Below are 19,357 nucleotides of genomic sequence, written 5' to 3'. Positions count from 1 at the left end.
AATCTGCAGGCAACATTATAATCTGCTCAAATCATGATGAAGAACACGGGCTGTGTGGGAGACTTGTAAACAGGCACTTTGAAACAATGGCTGCTGGTCTCATCACTACTGTGGAGCGCCTCACAACATGAACGCACGTCATGTTCTTGGGCCGAACATTTACTTTTATCATCCTTTTTTTCTGATCCATCACCTCTGTTGTTTACAAACTGTAGGGGCAGCAGGGTGAACGAGGCTCGCATGGACTTCCTGGATTAAAAGGGGAACAAGTATGTGCTGTGACTGTTTATTTGGGGGGGGTAAAAGAATGCACTGAAGATCAAAGACTTGAAGCACTCGCATTCCAAGCATTTTCCATTCTACTTGTAAATTACTGGCTCTATGAGTTATACTATTGTACCAGTAGCCATTTTTTTCTGATTTTTTTTCCCCAGGGTCCTCCTGGAACTCCTGGGTACCCAGGAACCATGGGCCCACCTGGCCTTCCAGTAAGTAAAGTTTACTTCCTGCTTCTGCCTTATGTCACACGCCTTTCCGATGACCTGTTTCATGTGACTTACACCGATTGGTCTTCTGTTCTTCGGTATTAGATGTACACAGGACATTGGTTGACACAAGTTGCAGCTTGTATGGGTTTTGAGTGCGGAGATGTGTGATTATATGAACCCACCTCTGCGTGTTCTTCTTTAGGGGCTGAAAGGCGAGCGAGGGAACCCCGGCACCGCGGGGCAGAAAGGAGAGTCGGTGAGAACCCTCCTCTTTGCAGCCGATCACAGCAGCGCCACCTAACGGTACTGATGGCATGACAGCTTTGATTTGCATCTGCAGGGCCCACCTGGACTTGCGGGATACCAGGGACCGCCAGGCCCAGTTGTAAGAAAACATCCACACTCTCAGGGACCATCACGTTTAAACTCTCATGCACACCTGTTTGTGCTTTTCTTTCAGTTCTGTAGAGTGTATAGAGGCTTCGGGTTGGGTTCGCAAGAACAACAGTCTGTTAGGCCTTCGTTGTGTTTCTGTAACACTCCATATGCATGTGTTCCTGTGCCTGTAGGGTCCCAAGGGGGAAGCAGGAGTATCAGGACCCGTGGGACCAAAGGGGGACCAGGTACAAAAGATAAAGGGTCTCAGTTGTTACCAAACAACTTTTTTTTTTTGTCCTGAAAGAATTTTATATCTGCTACATCTCTTGATGCTGCTTTCTTTGAAAAATATCAAAGTCGCCATGTTTCCTTTTTGACATGTATTTATAACTCTTGCAAAACAAAACCAGAAAAGTGCAATCCCCAAGTGGATAGACTGAGCTTTCGTAGAGTTGCGGGTACAGAAGACACAGTACGAGTGGTTTATGGAATTATGTTTCAATCTAGGGCTTCCCAGGACCACCCGGATTCCCAGGACAGCAGGTAGAAAATAATTATCGAGGTTTTACTCTCTACGTATTTGTTTCCTGCGGATCTTCCTGGTTCTGACGGCTCTGTGTCTTTTCAGGGCACACCAGGGTTCCCAGGAAAAACCGGTCCAACTGGAGCACCAGGGCCAAAGGCTGAGCCGGCAAGTAACCGGACGTCCAGTGTCTCACTGGTTGTCAAAAGATATGATGCATAACACCTATTGGGTACCGCAAAAATGCATGTTTCATTGTACAAACGCAAATTTTCTCTCACATTGGTACACGCGTACACAAGCAGATATATGTACCTGTCGTGACGTACATCACTCCTATATGTTGGGATTAACTGGATTAAATTAATCTGTTCTTCTCCAACAGGGCAGTCCCGGGGGTCAGGGGCCACAAGGCCCTACAGGCCCCGCTGGACCTTCAGGAAGGCCAGGCATGCCGGTGAGAGGGCCTTCTCGAAGTGTCAGCATGAGCCCTGAGACTGTGGCATCTGTGCAGCTAATGTAGCATCTGTGCCAGTGTGGGGGAGACTAGGACTACGGCCAGCGCCACAGCCTCCAGGGAACCACCATATGTTAGCACAGAGTCCATGAAAAGTGCTTAGCAAAGATCTACAGTGTGTCTGCCCACAAGAAATCTGTAACTGTCAGTGTTTTATTTGTGTGTATGTGTAATTGGCTGTTTCTTTGTGCCTGTGCAGGGCCCTCCTGGGACAGAAGGCCTTGATGGGAAGGACGGAAAGCCAGGACCTCGGGTCAGAAGACACATGGATCTTAAATCTAGATTATATGTTTATAGTTTGCTCTTTGATCATTAAGTGCACTAACATTGCCCATCATCACATTGCTCGTGAGGTTCTTGTTGTTCGTAAATGCAACCACATCCTTCTCTCTCTCTCTCTCTCTCTCTCTCTCTCTCTCTCTCTCTCTCTCTCTCTCTCTCTCTCTCTCTCTCTCTCTCTCCCCATTTCATGCAGGGGGAGCCAGGTGTGGCCGGCCCAGCTGGACTCAGGGGAATTCCGGTATGAACATGCGTGTCTTTCTTTCTTCACTGTTTACTGACTTCTGAGCAGCTGAGGCAGTGTAGATTTTCTTTCTGTAATAAATGTCGAGAAACGCCAGAGTCTGGATATTAGCGTGAAACCTTCTAAGCCTTCAGAGATGTGAACTTCACAGATGGTTGATGTTTCTGGGTTCATGTTTCTTGCGAGTCTGTATGATGTATGTTAATTATGATATTCTTTCTCATACCAGGGATTCAAAGGCATAAAAGGACATACGGGCTTCCCAGGACAAAAGGTGGAGAAAACATTTTCATTTAATCACCTTTTTCCACACCGATTAAGTAAACACATGAAAACTGTTCCGTTTCTCTGTTGCTTCTTTTCTCTCTTCCCTGTTTGTCTGTCATTCACCCTCCCGGATTAAATTCTGTAGGGAGATCTTGGACCTCAGGGCCCCCAGGGGTCAGCAGGAAGACCAGGGCCTGAGGTAAGTGTCTTCATATCTGACCACAGGATTTCACACTCAGGGTCGTCACGCTTTTTACCCAAGGTTTTAGATTACAGAACCACAAAAGCCTTCTTTGATGTGTGATCAGTTTGCGTGTAACCCATGTTTTCAGGGTGAACCCGGTCCACAAGGGTCCCCAGGACCACCAGGAGCACCAGGACATCTGGTAAGTGTTCAGGAATTTCATTCTCGTATTCCTCCATTTTAATCCACTAAGAGTACAAACGATGCGGTATTAAGTGATTTATGTAATTCACTCTACAGGGTCCTATAGGTCCCCCAGGTCCACCTGGACCAGCTGGGCCTCCTGGCGTGGTGAGCAAGCCAGATTAACAAATCTGTTTAATGTGTTAATTATATCCTACTCTGCTGGTATCCAGCCTAATCCCGGGCACTCTGTCCCTCTGTCGACGTGCAGGGGATTAAAGGTGATAGGGGCGAGGCAGGAGAGAGAGGGCTGCCAGGTGTGCCCGGCTCTCCAGGGGGTCCCGGACATCCAGGACAGATGGTCTGTGCTTTCGTTTCATCACACCTCTGCATGGGCCGTACTTAAACCTCCGCATTCCAGCATTAACTCTTCAGAATAACCGGATGTCACATGTTTTGCTTTCTTTTCTTTTCTCTCTGAATTTCTGGCAGGGAGAACCAGGCAACGATGGACCCGTGGGTAAAGATGTAAGTTACGCTTCTGACCCGGTCACTTCCTGACCTTGTGAGCCCGTAAGGTCACTGTTTGCATCCCGATTCATCCGTCAGCCTAGCGGCTGGTCCACCTGCCCGAAGATTAAAACTCGGTGATGGTTCTTTTTCATTTACTTCCTTAATCTGTCTCTCAGGGATCACCAGGACTGCCCGGAGAGCCCGGTTCACATGGACAAAAGGTGCGTTTGGGGATTCTGTTTGTGTTTTTATTTTGCGTGGGCACGCTGTTGACTAAAACACGCGCCGCCCATGAGTGTTCCTGATGAGTGTGTGCAACAGGACCGTGGGCTACCTGGAACCCCCCCTCCCTCCCCCGCCGTGCCTGGCCACACCGCCATGAGTGTGCAGCACCCTCCACACCCACCCTGCCACGCCACCGTGTTCAGCTGGACAGCTGCGTAGCTGTACTGAGCAGGTGCAGCTGTCATTCTGAGGGCAGGGCGTCGTAAAGGCCTTCCGCCAGCCCACAGCGTGGCGGTGCCAGGGTCCACACAGTCGGCTCACTCGCTCCTGATAGTTTTTTTGTTTTTGAAAGTGTTAATGGTCATCAGCTCTGCCGTGGCGATTAGAGGGTTGCAGTGGCAATTCGTGTTGTAAGGGCAGTTTCATCCAGAATTCACCCTAACAAGTGAATCCTGCTTATATAACGGTAAAAATTTGCAGACTCTAAGACCACATGGGTGTTTATGCATTACCTCTTTAACTACACATAAAGTTAAGTGGATATTGCAGCATATGTTGTATATTCTGTTATGTTTTTTGGACAGCAAGCCAAAAGAACTTTAACAGACAACACTGGTCATCTGGTTAATGTTTGGCCCGTTTTATTTTTATTTATGGTAATTGATTCCTACTTACAGTTTATTTGGTTCCTTATTCCCTATGTCTCTGTGTCCCCAGGGTGAAGCAGGCTCCCCGGGGTCAAGAGGCCCCCCTGGAGAGCGTGGCCGTCCTGGGCCGCCTGGCGGAGGAGGCTACTCCTCTAAAGACTCTGGAGGAGTTATGGGACCAACGGGCCCCCGTGGGGAGAGAGGTAGCCCTGGGACTCCTGGACAAGCAGGGCCTTCTGGACCACCAGGAACCCCTGGAAATGATGTAAGGCTAAAGAGCTTTCTATGACTGAGAGGATTTGACACAGACATAAAACCATTGTCATATGCGGGTAGTATATGCAGGCATGTTTATGTGTTTCTTTTTCTTCTGTATTCAGGCTGTTGTTAACTACGATGAAATCAAATCTTTCATCAGGCAACAGGTCATAAAGATCTTTGATGGTGAGAGAACCTGTGTTGTCACCGATATTTAACGTAACAATGCCCACAAATTGTCCTTGGAAGTCGAGAGGTTTTCTCCTGTTTTGGTATATTGAGGCTGTTTTCATTGGCTGACTCCATACAGAGCGAATGGCCTACTACATGTCACGTATGCAGATGCCAGTGGAGATGGTGGCATCCCCTGGCCGACCAGGACCCCCAGGTAAAGACGGGAGCTCGGGCATGCCAGGACCACCAGGGATGCCGGGTCGTCCGGGCCAGATCGGGCGCGAGGGCAGACAGGGGCCGATGGGCCCCGCAGGTAAGAGCAGCGGTGGTGCTCTAAATAAACACTGCACTCCTCCCTAATCTCACCGTTCTGCACCTCACCGGAACGGCTGGTTCCTTTGTGGATTTGTCTGCAGGCCCACCAGGTGTGAAGGGCGAGAAAGGAGATAAAGGTGTGGGAGAGATGGGAGATAGCGGACCACCAGGTCCTCAAGGTGAGAGCTCAGATAACCGTTTAAAGGAGAGTGTCATGGAGGATCCAAAGATCACTTCCTGGGTCACATGTCTTTTGGCTTATGCTCTTTGATTTTTCTTTGATTCTTCTCAATCCACCCTCTTCTTTCCTTTCCAGGTATTCCTGGGCCTCCTGGATATGGCAAGATGGGCCCACCAGGGTCCTCTGGTCAACAGGGAATCCCTGGCATTCCTGGGCCCCCGGGACCCCCTGGACAAAAGGGCAAAGAAGGGCGTTGTCACCCCTCAGACTGTATGAGTGGTCCTGTGGAGTACCACCCTAAGGGCCCTCCAGTCAAAGGTCCTATGTACTAGATAGAGAATGCGGATGTGAGAGAGTCTGAGGGAATCAGAGAGGCGTAAAGGGAAAGGATGAAACTCAAAGATCAGCATTCTCATCACACCACTCAATCCACCCCCCGACAGTGCACCCGACGGGACCCCTGGAGGACCAGAGGAATTATCCGGCATTTGTGTCACCTTAATATGGCTAAAGCCTCTTGGCCACTAAGGGAGTAATCTAAAATCTGTTAGAGGTGAACTAATGCCAGAAGGTTTTCATTTACATTCACTACCACGAGTGCTACAATTACGAACTCTCTGGGAATTCACCGTTTCTCATCCATCACGCCTCGTTTTGATTTGGAATTGCATATCGTTTAATTTCGAGTTGTTGTTTACTGTTGCTTGACTGAAGATCTTCGGATTATGTGCCCCAAAACCCAAAAAGAGCTTCTCCTTCTCCTGCTTCACCACCTTGAAGCTGCTGATTTATTGGCTACGATTGTGCCGTCGGGTCATCCGTGAGCCGTTCCTGTTCCGAGCCAAGGTCACCCGTCCGTGCCTTGTTTTCTCTGCTTAACTGCAGATTGTCTTCAACTTTTGGGTTTTTCTGGCAGCTATTTCATTTTGCTGATTCACTGCTTCGTTGAGTCGATGCGTCCCAAACGTTTGTAACTATCCTTACGTCTTTGCTTTAGATCAACCTAATGTCTTGAGATGTCGTGAGAGAAAGATTCTCTGGTCTTTTTTGGACCAGATATTGCTAGATAGATTTTAGAGTATCCTCTTACCCTGCTGTTCTGGGGCTGTTCTGTGGTTATGGCACTTGACAAAAAGGTACAAGCAAGATATAATTATGCTCCCTTAAGGGCTTGTGTTGTACATATTTGTATTTATATATAATGGCTTTTTTTTATAAATTTTAATGAATCGCCAGCAGCACGAGAGACCTTATTTTTGCAGTGTAATCTCAGATATTCTGGTATTTTCAGTAAGACTAAACAAGCATTTTTTTTGAAAATTGATTGGTTTTATATTAAAATTTAAATTACTTGAGTAAAAACATTTTTACTGCAGAACCAAATGGAAAGATGATTTGAGCAATTTTAAGAGACACATCCATACCATTGGCATTTCAAACCTCTTATTCCTTTTAAACTTGAATTCCTTTGTTCGGAATAGTGTACCACTATCAGGTTCACCACATGCTTACCCTCAGATACTCTTTTGCTTTTGAAATACTCATAACATCCAGAATTGACTGTGCTTACATCTCCATTATGAGAGACATTAGCTTCACCGTTATCACTTGTTTAGATATCATGCTGTAGTCAAAAAGCTCTTTTGATTCACACCATTCGACACATTGCTGTGTCAGCCAGGCACCTCTCTGATGCATAAACAGTCAGCACTTTATCTATTCTCTGACAGGTCTTCAAAACTGTGTGTGTGTGTGTGTGTGTGTGTGTGTGTGTGTGTGTGTGTGTGTGTGTGTGTGTGTGTGTGTGTGTGTGGAGGAAGAGGAGAAGGGAGAGTGAGTTTGTCAGAGTAGGGACCACTTAGAGGTGCTCTCTATAACAAAGGTCAATAAAATCTGCTTTGTATTTCAAAGATTCATCTTTTTTTAATACCTTTTCTCTGTGGGTAAACAATGCAGCATCCTTGCCATTTGAAACAAAGAACACATGTATGATATTAGAAATTAAAGCCAGATCTCTCCATCTGTCTGACAGAAAGAATAAACGCAACTGTGACAATGGCATTAGGAACTTTTATTTAGTGTTTATCAATTTATGAATCTTTTCTTGGTGCAGGTTAAACTTAAACATCTCGTATAATGCACCTACAAAGCTACCCCTTGCAAAGTCGTATCTCTTCAGTTCTCAGATCAGTCAGTTGAATTTCAGTTACTTTTCGGAATTTGCCACATGTAGGTGACTTTGCCAAGGCCTTTTGATCTACAGTGAGTTCTGTTTTGCCATGCTTGTAAAAGCTTAAAAGGAAAACATTCTCCATGAATTGTGCCATTCATGTTTTAGTCATAACTGTGCAATTTATTTTCAAAAGAAAAGCAATAAAGTTTTTACAGCAAATTGGTATGGATTCATTTATTGAAATATCAACAGTACCCGCCCAAACACTAACAGCCACAAGCAATTTGGAACCAAAGGTGTGTACTTTTTCATTATTTCACTATTGATCTGCCTCATTTTCTCCTTCTTTTCACAGCCATTTGTGCCGTGTGGCATTTTTTTCACAAAATATAACATCTATATTGTTTACTCACATATGAAGAGGTGCAGGTAAAGTTCTTTGCTGTAAGTCTCCTATTTCACAGTGGGAGGGGTATGATAATTAATTGAGTCACAACACGTATATTAGGAAAAGGTCTCCCCTAACGCACAAGTCACACTGTTCTCTACAAAAGCAGTGTTTTTTTTTTCTGTGATATTCAATTTGACGTCAATGCTGGTACTTGGAACTGAAATCTAAAATCATGGCAACAAATCCCATTTTGTATTGATTTAAGAGCTGGTCAAGATGTGAGCTGGTTGACATTCACCTGGATAAGCAGCTGTCGGCGTCAAACACATTTCTTGTGATTGTCAGTACTGGGAAAATGGTGAGACTGTTCTAGCAGCGTGCGGTGTTGTGTTCTTGTGGACTTGACCTTAACCGTCCCTGAGATGTCTTCACTCATTTTGTGTCTTGCAACAAGACACATGATTTATCCTGTGGAGACGCTGCAAATAAAGGGATTAGTGCTTACATCTGTCTCCCACCATGAATGAAGGCTATACATCAACATGGGTGCATGTGTTTTATTTCATCAAGCGAGATAATATGGTGAAAATAGAAAGAACACAAAACAATGCACATTAATCTTAATGCAGATTAGGATTAATGCACATTTAAGATTAAGATTAAGGTGCTTCCTTTGCTTTTTGTGAGATCCTTACAAGATGCAGAAGAACATTGAGTCTTACAAAACTCATTTTTATTGATGTAAATTGACCTGAACAACCATGAAAAAAGTTTACAGATGAACCAAATAAAGACCAATAAATAGTTTGTTAATGAAGATAATCAGTTTGCCTTTTTTGTTTTCGTTAACCTGAAAGTGACGTCTAGACGTTTGGAGTCACACCGCAGCTGGACCTTCAATGCTGATTATTTTCATTAACTCTGGGTTTCTGTCCATATTGTAAACCCAGCCTTTCATATAAAATTAACAAACATTTACAAAGATTTACAGCACTGAATCAGTGATAATGTTGATGAGCATACTATTCTGTTGCTGGGCAATTAGAGGAACAGAGTATCCATTTCTATGGTGAAACTCAGTACACAAGAGGAATAATGTACACAGGATCTCTACGCTCTAGAACAGCAGAAGTGTTTTCACGAGGTAATTAACAATAAGTTACAAAGGTATCGACTACGGTTTTGTAGTTTTTTTTATTATTGGTACAATCTGTACATGGTTTAAGGGAAAGTCTGTGTAGTCTTTTAAATGTTAAAGTTTTAAATGTTAATCTTGTCATTTGTAGTTTTCTGCAAACTTTGCCCAAAGAATTTTGATGATAATTAATAAGAATGTGATCACCGAGGGGGAAAAAAAGCAAACGGTACCAAAGATTGGACTTGGGTGTCCTGGTCCAAGACTCCCACTGATCCTGGTGATTTGACACTGGCAGTGTTCACATCTCACCGTGTTCATGGTGGGGAGTGCCAAAGTAATTAACACTGCCAGCCCACCAACCCCCAAACTTACCCAGATTATCATTACAATTAACACTGGCTGACACTGTTAGCGATGTAATCAAATTATCTAGTCATCCTTTCCAAACAGACACACACACACACACACACACACACACACACACACACACACACACACACGCACATACGCACACACATGCACAATCACTCTAAAATGGAAATGTCTGTCTCTTTGAACCATTCCACTGGCTTTCAAGATGATGTCTGGTGGAAGAAAGGACTGCGTCTCGCTTTCTGTCTCTCTCCTTCTGAGGTCGTTAGGCTCCAGCGAGACGCCTGTGTTAAGTGGACGGCCCTTTCACACTGCCGGCCTCCTGCAGTCTGGGAGAAGTGTAAGCTGAAGCCGCCAGGCAGGCGGCCGCTTCACAGAAGCCAGGGAGGCCGGGGGGGCCCGCCTTGCCGGGGTAGCCCGCCGCTCCGGCCACGCCCTGTGGCCCTCTCTCCCCGGGCTTACCGTCCCTGGCCACGCCGTCCAGACCCGGGAGACCTGGGAGAGGAGAGGGTGGGTATCAACGTCTTGGGCCTCACAGCATGGCATTAAAGCAGGGCTTTGCTGAAGCCTTGCTCAGTCAGTGTGTACTTGTACTAAATTGTATTAAAAAGTTAATATATCCTTGAAAACTCCTATGACTTCTTTCAAATATAAAAGTTGTTTAGTAAAGCATTTATCCCAAAGAACCACCAGAGGGTTTAGATTTCCTTTCTACACTCTTGTAGTAACAAATGTTTTATATTAATTTACTCAAGAGTTACTGAATTATTCACAGTAGTGAGTAATATACCTTGAGATTAATTACTGAATAATAACCTGGAGTATAAAGAGGTTAATAAAATTTACCTGGATAGCCAGGGGGCCCTGTGGGTCCTGGATGGGGTCGTCCAGGGTCGCCTCTCTCTCCTTTTGCACCTCTCTTTCCTGCAAAGTCCAGCAGAGGCAGGACGATAAGCACATTTCTCTACCACTCATCTTCCTGCTTACATCCTCATGTCACCCAGTGTGTACACTGTGTGTACCCAGTCTATATCCGTTGGCTTTTTAGACAATTACAGGTGCTTTACCTTTAAGGCCAGTGTTCCCAATTTGACCAGGAGCTCCGATCATGCCCGGAATCCCACGAGAACCTGTGAGTCCATGAGGCCCCTGCGACCCCGGAGGTCCAGGTGGTCCGGGAGGCCCGGGAGGTCCCATCACCCCGGCCCCGCCCAGCGCACCCCTTTTAGCGCTCACCGCTAGAGCGGCTAACCTCTCTGCCAGGAGTAGACAGGATAAACAGTACAGTGCTCAGAGCACAAGAAACATCCAAGACACACAAGTCACGTTCTATGTGCATCTCACCATCTACCATCCAATGACATGAGGGTAAATGTCACCGAGATAACAGCGCAGGCCTGGACAGGCGTGTCAGCGGTGACACCGCAACTGTTAATGTGTTGTCAACATCCCAAGACACCTCAATGCCCAAATCTAATCAGCCACGCTGCGTGGAACAAGGCCAGAATTGTCCCCTCGCTCAAAGTGTCTGACATTGAGCCTCCAATTGCATGCGTCTGTCTGTACGGGGGTGAGCATGATGGCAGACAGACCAAAGGACTTCAGTGACACGATAAAGGCTAACGGGTAATCCAGATTTAGCAATGGCACTCTATAACAGTACAGCACACGCTTACAAACCTTGAGCAAACTAATAAGGAGGGACAAAAGGTCAGTATGAAAAGTGTGGGAAATGTATATAGTCTGCACCGTCCTCACTGTCTGACAGCCAAGATCTCCCTCAGGACAGATGATTTCACATCAACTGCATTTGTTTTTATGCATAAAACATGCGGTACGTAATTTAGTTCCAGGGATTTCCGCTGTCGTCGTTTTTTGACGTTGTGATTGCAGCCGGTTTTAGTCCGTAGCCCAGGGTAATCGCTTGTTTTTGGGAAATAAATTATTCATATTAACCTTGTATCATCTTCAAGACCACCTCAATGATGTGCTGATCTGAAGCGTCCCGGCCCTGAGGGGAAGGGGGAAGATAGAAAGGGAAGGAGAGGTGGCCGTGTCAAATGCAAATTAGAAGCAGAGAGCCTCATATAAGAATCCACTGTCCAGAACTCTTAGAATATTTAATGCGCCCCATTTGATTTTTCATGGCACAGGCAGATTCTAATACTACACATCTCTGTGACTCTGTCACATGGCAACAGTGTACATCTGCACACATGGCAACATCACAAAGACCACTTGAGAACGATGTTTGAAATATAAAGGCGTAAGAAATGTTCAGGTGAAAATATCCACAGAGGGATATTTCAGGGAGGGACACTCACAGCTGGCCCATGTATCCCTGGCATGCCCGGTACTCCTCTCTCTCCATGGAGGCCACGGGGCCCGGGCAGACCCGCGGGACCCTGGTCTCCCGGTTTACCAGCGTCGCCGGTGGGGCCGTTGTGTCCTTGGTCCCCCCTCACTCCTTGCTGTCAGAGAAGAGCAACGAAGAGACTGGAGATGCATAGCAATAAGAACACAAGACAAATGACCGCGGCGGGAGCCCTAGGAAATGTCACATCGTAGGCTTCTTAAACAGGGCTGAGCTGCAGTAATCAGGGTAATGCCGGTCGTGAGGCTGTGCGGAATTCGTTTCGTCTTCTTACCTGTCCCTTGGGGCCGGGTTCGCCAGACTGTCCCTGTCCGTCGGAAAAGACGAGGTAAAGATGAGAACAACGAGGCGCGTGTAATTTCACAAAAAATAAGTCCTTTCTTATCTGTCTGAAGCAGAACCATCTAACAGTACTGTAGTATCGTCAGTCCAACCACTTTACCTTTTCTCCTTTCTCCCCAGCCAATCCTTCCACGCCTGGATCACCCTACAGAAGACAGCCATTCTCAGCTATAGTCTGTTTTATGATGACAAATTTCATTTAGGTATTATAAACAGGCCCATCTCTGTATCCTAACATATACTCACAAAATCTCCCTTTGACCCCACTTTGCCTTGAAACCCCTATAGAAGGAAACAATTGCGGGTTATGAATCATCGTGTGTTCTAATGGTTGAGCCAAAGACAGTGTTCAAAATATCCTCCTTTAACATCCTTCTTTTTTAGACACTCTGGGACCACTGTACTAAATTACTAGTGACGATGCTCAATGGCTTTCATTAAATGGTGGGGATATTATAGATAAAAGGACAACAAACATTAAAGTGTTCATATGAGTATATTTCATCTTTGATGTAGAGGAATTATTCGGTGTAAATCACCCAAGATCTAAAGAAATGTAAGAGGCATATTTTGCAAAAACTTCAAAGCATGTCTCTGTGGGTACATAGGGCAATAGTGCCACCACATGGCCATCACATGTCCCTGCAACAGCACGAGTGCCAGCCATGTAGTCTTAAGTCACTCTAAATGTTTACATTTCAAAATATGCACAGATGAACATGCATTGGTCACACAGCACACACACACCTTGTCACCCTTGGTCCCAGGAAGGCCTTGAGCTCCTGGCACCCCCATTGGTCCTCTCTCTCCCTTATTTCCCTGCAAACAGCAAGAGCACATAGCTAGGAAAACTAGACTTTATGAACTGCAACCAGAGCATCAGCGTGTTTTAGGGTTTTACTCATAGATGTACACTATATTGCCAAAAGTAATTACTCACCTTTGTTGACTCACATATGAGCTTAAGTGACATCCCACTCCTAATCCATAGGGTTCAATATGGCGTTGGTCTACCCTTTGCAGCTAGAACAGCTTAAATTCTTCTGGGAAGGCTGTCCACGAGGTTTAGGAGTGTGTTTATAAGAATTTTTGACCAATCTTCCAGAAGTGCATTTGTGAGGTCACATAGCCTACTGATGTTGGATGAGAAGGTCTGGCTCTCAGTCTCCGCTCTAATTCATCCCAAAGGTGTTCTATCGGGCTGAGGTCAGGACTCTGTGCAGGCTATGCAGGTTAATCTACACCAGACTCTGCCATCCATGTCTTTATGAACCTTGCTTTGTGCACTGGTGCACAGTCATGTTGGAAGAGGAATGGGCCAGCTCCAAACTGTTCCCACAAGGTTGGTAGCATGGAATTGTCCAAAATGTCTTGGTATGCTGAAGAATTCAGAGTTTCTTTCACTGGAAGTGGCCAAGCCCAGCTCCTGAAAAACTACCCCACACCATAATCCCCCCTCCACCAAACTTTACACTTGGCACAATGCAGTCAGACAAGTACCATTGTCCTGGCACCTGCCAAACCCAGAATCATCCATCAGATTGCCAGATGGAGAAGCACGATTAATCACTCCAGAGAACGTGCCTCCACTCCTCCACTGGTGGCGTGTATTACACCACTGCATCCGACGCTTTGCATTACACTTGGTGATGTATGGCTTGGATGCAGTTGCTCGACCATGGAAACCCATTCCATGAAGCTCTCTGCACACTGTTCTTGAGCTAATCTGAAGGCCACATGAAGTTTGGATATCTGAAGTCATTGAGTCTGCAGAAAGTTGGCGACCTCTTCACACTACGTGCTTCAGCGTCCGCTGACCCTGGACCATCAGTTTACATGACTGAGTTGCTCTTGATCCCAAACACTTCCATGTTCTTATAATACAGCTGACAGTTGACTAGAATATTTCACGACTGGATTTGTTGCACAGGTGGCATCCTATCACAGTTCCACGCTGGAATTCACTGACCTCCTGAGAGTGACCCATTCTTTCACAAATGTTTGTAAAAACAGTCTGCATGCCTAGGTGCTTAATTTAATACACCTGTGGCCATGGAAGTGATTGGAACACCTTATTCCAATAATTTGGATGGGTGAGTGAATACTTTTGGCAATATAATGTATCTAAAAGCCAACAAATGCAAAGTGGTACAAAAGAACTGGAGTAACAGGTGTGACTTACGTGCTTGCCCACAATTCCTTGGGGCCCAACCGGTCCTCTCTCACCCCTGTCTCCCTGTTAGAGGACGGACATAGAAGCAACAGTAAATGAATTCAAGGAGAAAGCAGCCATTTCAGTGAGGGTTAGTCCTAAAGAGTTCAGACTAATCCTAGAGCAAACAGCATTTCCAGATGAGAATCCCCAACTACAGAGACATTTAATCTCAATTTAATGCGAAAATCTACAGGATCCTAAACCCTTGATAGCTAAAGGGATGGATTTAGCAGACAGGTTAGAGGAACTCCTCACCTTTGGTCCTGGAACCCCTTCCATCCCAGCTTCTCCTGGAGGTCCAGGCTCTCCCTGAGAGACAGAAAGAGTAAGATGGATCCGTCAAAGCAAATATTAAGTGGAAATTTTACAAAAAAGAAAAATATATGATGGGGAGGAATGATAAAAAGTTTAAACATTTTTCAATTGAGCACAAACTATTCTGCAGTGCATCAAATAGTGAGTTTTGAGTCTATGTTTGACCAACCTGTGGACCCGGGGCGCCTGCCATTCCCACCGAGCCTCTGGGTCCTGACTCGCCCTGCAGACAAAAAAAGAAAACTAGGGTCAACTAGTGGTGTGTCTTGATGACAATCCAGTATGAGCCTTTTACCTTCTGCCTTTGTACATACAGAGTAACACACTGAATAAGACACTGTATTACCCAGCGGCAACCAAAATCTCCCACAATACATGACCGTTTTTAACAGGAAGAACTTAGGCAACATTATTTTACCTTATCTCCCACTCCACCTTTGGTCCCTGGACTCCCAGGCAAACCCTATAAAAAGCACAGGGAATGTAAGAGGTCAAAGAGGGGTACCCTGTGTCCCTACTCTAAGCACTCCCAGTGTGAGCAATTGCCTGTGAGGGGCAGTGAGCACTCCTGCTGAAGGAGAGGGTTTCTCCATTATACTGTGTGCTGAGCAAACAGTGATGGTGTGGATCACACTCAGTATGCTCCATTACCCCCAGCCACCAAGACTCATGTTTGATGATGATGAATTGTTTGCCAGGGGAGAGAGGGAGAGAGGAAGAGAGAGAGAGAGAGAGAGAGAGAGAGAGAGAGAGAGAAAGGAGAGAGAGTGTATGTGTGTATGTAACAGAGAGAGAGAGAAAGGAGAGAGAGAACAAAGAGAGAGAGAGAGAGAGAGAGAGAGAGAATGGAGAGAATGAATGTATGTATGTTACAGAGAAAAAGAGAGAGAGAGGGAGTGAGAGAGAGAAAGGAGAGAGAGTGTATGTGTGTGTGACAGAGAGAGAGAGAGATAGAGAGAGAGAGAGAAAGAGAGAAAGGAGAGAGTGTATGTGTGTGTGTGACAGAGAGAGAGAGAGAGAAAGAGAGAAAGGAGAGAGAGAGTGTATGTGTGTGTGTGTGACAGAGAGAGAGAGAGAGAAAGGAGAGAGAGAACAAAGAGAGAGAGAATGGAGAGAATGTATGTGTGTGACAGAGAGAAAGAGAGAGAGAGAGAGAGAGAGAGAGAGAGAGAGAGAGAGAGAGAGAGAGAGTGTTCAAGGTGGCCACTTTTACCAGAGTGGCAAGGTCAAAGAGGTCAATATGGACCTGTGCCTAGAAAATACATGTGCACTTTGCCTTTTTTGGTTTAATGAGTTCCTCTTTCACTGTGTTTGGCTGTTGGGAGTGGAGGAGTGGAGCACACAGTGCAGTGTGACTCTCCGAGTGCGTGAGCTGGGTGAGAATGTGCGTCCCCGGGCAAGTGCTACCCGACACTGCAGCTCTGCAGAAAAGTAGGACTGGATGTGACGGGCCTGCTGTGCATACGTACGTGTGTCCCCTGGTGGCCCGGTGGACCTGGTCTGCCTCCCTGACCTGGAGCACCCTAAAAAGAGACAGCAAGATTTTGTTATTCACCCTGTTGTTGGAGAAAGGCACTGTGCATCTGCAGTCTTGAATTAATGTTCATACCTTAAGTCCTGGGATGCCCGGTGTGCCATCTTTTCCATCAATCCCTGGAAGTCCCTGACAGTTCATAATACCATTACTGGCACAGAAATGCATTGTGGGTGTTCTTTGCACATAGTGTGACATGATGGTGCATGTGTTCACATTTGTAGTTGCTTCCATGGAAATGCGAGTGTGTCCTTGGTTGTGTGGTCAGGAGAAACAGTTCTACTCACATTCTCTCCTTTCTTTCCCACTCCTCCCTGTGGTCCTTGGACGCCTTGTTCGCCCTATAAGCAAACCAATACGTACAAGGAAATAACCAAGAAACAGGCTGTAGTCTTTATAGAACAGATGAATACAGATTAGCCGAACTCACCACTCCCCCTTTCTCTCCAGCCTCTCCGGGAGGCCCTTGGGTTCCCTCTTTACCCTTCGTGACACAGGAGCAAATGGTGGTGTGAATATACTTTTTTTCTCTTTTTTGTTCTTGCCATAGAAAGGAGAGTGACTCAACAACACTCACAGGGATCCCGGGGAGGCCGACAGGTCCGGCAATGCCTTTGTAACCAGAAGGGCCCTACGAGAATTTACAGATCAAAAACAGAAATGGTTATTTATGAAAGCACGGGCTCCAGAGAAATACCATCCAAATGTTGTTGAAGTTCAGTTAAATTGGTTGGCCTGCATCCACAAGAGATTTTGTGTGGTGTTTGTTTATGCTTTGCAGCAAGCGAATAAGCTGATTGGTAATAAAGGGCAGCGCACATTACCACTGGCTTCTTTCACCAATAAACAGATAAAGGCTTAGAGTTAGGCGTAGACAAATGATGTGGGATCATTACATACACACGGAGCTCTATGGAACAAAGCCAGTGTGCCTTGTTATTGGTGAAGACCCAATATTTGATATGTCTCTAACAGCTTGTGATTAATTATAGTCGAGGATGAAAACACAAGTAGAACATTTTGAAGGAAACATGGCAGTATGTGCTCTGGCGCAATGGCCCTTAATGTGTTTCCCTTCAGGGATAATTGTAGGTGCAGATGCTGGTGATTACAGGTGTGGGGAGACTTACTGTCACGCCCTTGGCTCCCATCATTCCCGGGTAACCCCTCAGTCCCTGTGGACCCTGGAACAGTGGAGGGGAAGGTCATTCTCCAGTAGACATTGGCTAATGTGCATTCGAAAATGTCTCTACTCATAGCAAAGGCGAAGCAAAACATAAAATGAATACATTACTGGAGGGCCTGGAATTCCTTGCTCACCAGAGATTCCAACATCTCCCTTTGTGCCCTACCAAAAAGAGTGCAAAATGAGTTATGAAATCAACCATTCCTGTTATGTCTGCTATGATTTGTAACCAGGTTTTATTTGGGAGTGGGTGATTATTTCTTCGTTTTTTTTGCTGAGAACTTGTGCTGTAAAAGTTGCAGGTGTATTCAGGCCTATGATATGTGCTAAATACTTTAATAACTTCGGCTCAAATCTGAGCGCATACCATATATCCTGTCGTGCACCTTGCTGTATTCTGTCATGAATTAATATGTCATTGGTGTACTCGTTTCTTCATTAGTCATTGCTTTGCCGTGGCACCATAAGTGCTCATCCCTTCTTAGCATTTCCCTAAGAGGAGTTACTAAAGCCTGGTTCCTACATTTCATTTCACTGAAGTCTCAAATGCCACCGTGCAATGCACTGTGGGTAAATCCGCTCTGCTCCGTGAGTCAAGGCGTGCAGACTGCTCATTAAATCTGATTAATGCCCAGTCCTGTAGCTCCTCTTTCTTTGACTGTACCTGGCTCTTCTCTACCCTTCTCTACCAGGCCAGTCCTGACTAATCACCTACAGATTACTGACACTCATGTGCCCCGGGAGGCTTCATTAGAGCTAATCTGGATCTGCACCGGATGAATGAACGGGTAGATGAAGGAATGGTTTTCCGTGTTCGTTTCTTCATGTCTTTTTATCTGTCTGCATACCACACAGTCTCCTTCCCACTCAGTGTGTCTGTCTGTCTGTTTGTGTGTTTGTGGGTATGCAAACGTCTATGCCTAGATGTGAGCTCTTACTCAGAAGCCTCTAATTCCCCAGAAAGACTCACTATATAGATCTATTCCTTGCTATAAGTCTAACTGCCAGATGTCTAATCTTTTCTATTCTGCCATATGCTTTCAGAAAAAGCCCAGAAGCTGTTATATTACTCAACCACACATCTATACATTACATTCAAAGATAAATATGATTTCAGTGACACTGCACGTTCCAGCCTCAGCGAGGGTGTCCCCCAGCCCCGTGTTTGACTGGAATTAATGGGTTTTTATCTTTACACTGTGCAGTAACCAATTTCTTTCTTGCTGCTGTTTTTTGTGGAATAAACAACCATACGTTAAGCAGCACAGTGGGCAGTGAATTTATGGTGATGATACATTCTGAAATGTAGGATTTTTTCAGCATGTGTATTAGAAAGGAAATCTATGAAAAGACTGAATTTCATTTGCACAGCATCAGCAGGAACTTTGCATTCATTATATTCTTTTACTGCCTGGCGACCTGTTCATGCAAGCCTCAGATTAATGCAAAAGATATTTCACACTCATAGTTTACCATAGAAGAGGTGCTGAAATGCTTTCTTTAGATAATTCTTGTATTCTTTAAAGAGCTTATATTGAAATATATCCCACACTGATTAACCAATGCATACAAAAATATGAAATGCACTAATAGTTTTATTTATTAGACAGAATTACCTAGAGAAATGCCATCCAAAAAATACACTAAACTCATTGGAGACACCCAGAAGGCATTCACAGCACAACACTCTTAAATACCAATTATGATAGTTATGGTTTCCTGAAATGCTACTTTAACACAGATTAGAACAAAATATTTTAAATAACATTCAACTGTAAACTACTATCTCTACTATCTAAAATAACATTTATATATTAGAGTTATGTTTTATGTATTTTTTCATCTGGGTGGAGGGGATTGAGATGACTGAAATAAGTCTTCAGTGCTTACGTGTCTTCAACTTAATGGAGATTTTGCATTTCCTAGAAAGCTTTATCCCAC

The 19,357-nt window shown here is 45.1% G+C and overlaps 2 protein-coding genes across 5 annotated transcripts in view; one reads left to right on the top strand and one right to left on the bottom strand.

Annotated features, from left to right (window-relative positions):
- The window catches only part of col16a1 (collagen, type XVI, alpha 1), a 67,152-nt gene extending 59,384 nt beyond the window's left edge, over window positions 1–7,768 (top strand). For all 3 annotated transcript variants that reach the window (XM_077008529.1, XM_077008530.1, XM_077008528.1), the window contains 22 exons: window positions 216–269; window positions 435–488; window positions 691–744; window positions 829–873; window positions 1,058–1,111; window positions 1,374–1,409; window positions 1,495–1,557; window positions 1,775–1,846; window positions 2,106–2,159; window positions 2,382–2,426; window positions 2,659–2,703; window positions 2,842–2,895; window positions 3,029–3,082; window positions 3,181–3,231; window positions 3,335–3,424; window positions 3,556–3,591; window positions 3,753–3,797; window positions 4,519–4,713; window positions 4,829–4,892; window positions 5,017–5,193; window positions 5,297–5,374; window positions 5,512–7,768. In XM_077008529.1, coding sequence (XP_076864644.1) covers window positions 216–269; window positions 435–488; window positions 691–744; window positions 829–873; window positions 1,058–1,111; window positions 1,374–1,409; window positions 1,495–1,557; window positions 1,775–1,846; window positions 2,106–2,159; window positions 2,382–2,426; window positions 2,659–2,703; window positions 2,842–2,895; window positions 3,029–3,082; window positions 3,181–3,231; window positions 3,335–3,424; window positions 3,556–3,591; window positions 3,753–3,797; window positions 4,519–4,713; window positions 4,829–4,892; window positions 5,017–5,193; window positions 5,297–5,374; window positions 5,512–5,708 — 1,617 coding nt within the window. In that variant the 3' untranslated portion in view covers window positions 5,709–7,768. The remainder of the gene's footprint in view (window positions 1–215; window positions 270–434; window positions 489–690; window positions 745–828; window positions 874–1,057; window positions 1,112–1,373; window positions 1,410–1,494; window positions 1,558–1,774; window positions 1,847–2,105; window positions 2,160–2,381; window positions 2,427–2,658; window positions 2,704–2,841; window positions 2,896–3,028; window positions 3,083–3,180; window positions 3,232–3,334; window positions 3,425–3,555; window positions 3,592–3,752; window positions 3,798–4,518; window positions 4,714–4,828; window positions 4,893–5,016; window positions 5,194–5,296; window positions 5,375–5,511) is intronic.
- Window positions 7,769–8,651: 883 nt separating this feature from the next.
- col9a2 (procollagen, type IX, alpha 2) overlaps window positions 8,652–19,357 on the bottom strand; it is an 18,725-nt gene continuing 8,019 nt past the window's right edge. For both annotated transcript variants that reach the window (XM_077008526.1, XM_077008525.1), the window contains 20 exons: window positions 17,525–17,578; window positions 17,361–17,414; window positions 16,808–16,861; window positions 16,661–16,714; window positions 16,518–16,571; window positions 16,306–16,359; window positions 16,166–16,219; window positions 15,115–15,159; window positions 14,866–14,919; window positions 14,637–14,690; window positions 14,349–14,402; window positions 12,914–12,985; window positions 12,413–12,448; window positions 12,267–12,311; window positions 12,099–12,131; window positions 11,775–11,921; window positions 11,407–11,461; window positions 10,518–10,706; window positions 10,297–10,374; window positions 8,652–9,945 (listed from right to left, as the gene is read on the bottom strand). In XM_077008526.1, the coding sequence (XP_076864641.1) occupies window positions 9,740–9,945; window positions 10,297–10,374; window positions 10,518–10,706; window positions 11,407–11,461; window positions 11,775–11,921; window positions 12,099–12,131; window positions 12,267–12,311; window positions 12,413–12,448; window positions 12,914–12,985; window positions 14,349–14,402; window positions 14,637–14,690; window positions 14,866–14,919; window positions 15,115–15,159; window positions 16,166–16,219; window positions 16,306–16,359; window positions 16,518–16,571; window positions 16,661–16,714; window positions 16,808–16,861; window positions 17,361–17,414; window positions 17,525–17,578 (1,446 nt within the window). In that variant the 3' untranslated portion in view covers window positions 8,652–9,739. The remainder of the gene's footprint in view (window positions 9,946–10,296; window positions 10,375–10,517; window positions 10,707–11,406; window positions 11,462–11,774; window positions 11,922–12,098; window positions 12,132–12,266; window positions 12,312–12,412; window positions 12,449–12,913; window positions 12,986–14,348; window positions 14,403–14,636; window positions 14,691–14,865; window positions 14,920–15,114; window positions 15,160–16,165; window positions 16,220–16,305; window positions 16,360–16,517; window positions 16,572–16,660; window positions 16,715–16,807; window positions 16,862–17,360; window positions 17,415–17,524; window positions 17,579–19,357) is intronic.

Source organism: Brachyhypopomus gauderio, chromosome 6, assembly GCF_052324685.1.
Source record: "Brachyhypopomus gauderio isolate BG-103 chromosome 6, BGAUD_0.2, whole genome shotgun sequence".
In the NCBI taxonomy this organism is placed as follows: domain Eukaryota; kingdom Metazoa; phylum Chordata; class Actinopteri; order Gymnotiformes; family Hypopomidae; genus Brachyhypopomus; species Brachyhypopomus gauderio.
This window is presented reverse-complemented; position numbering and strand designations above follow the sequence as displayed.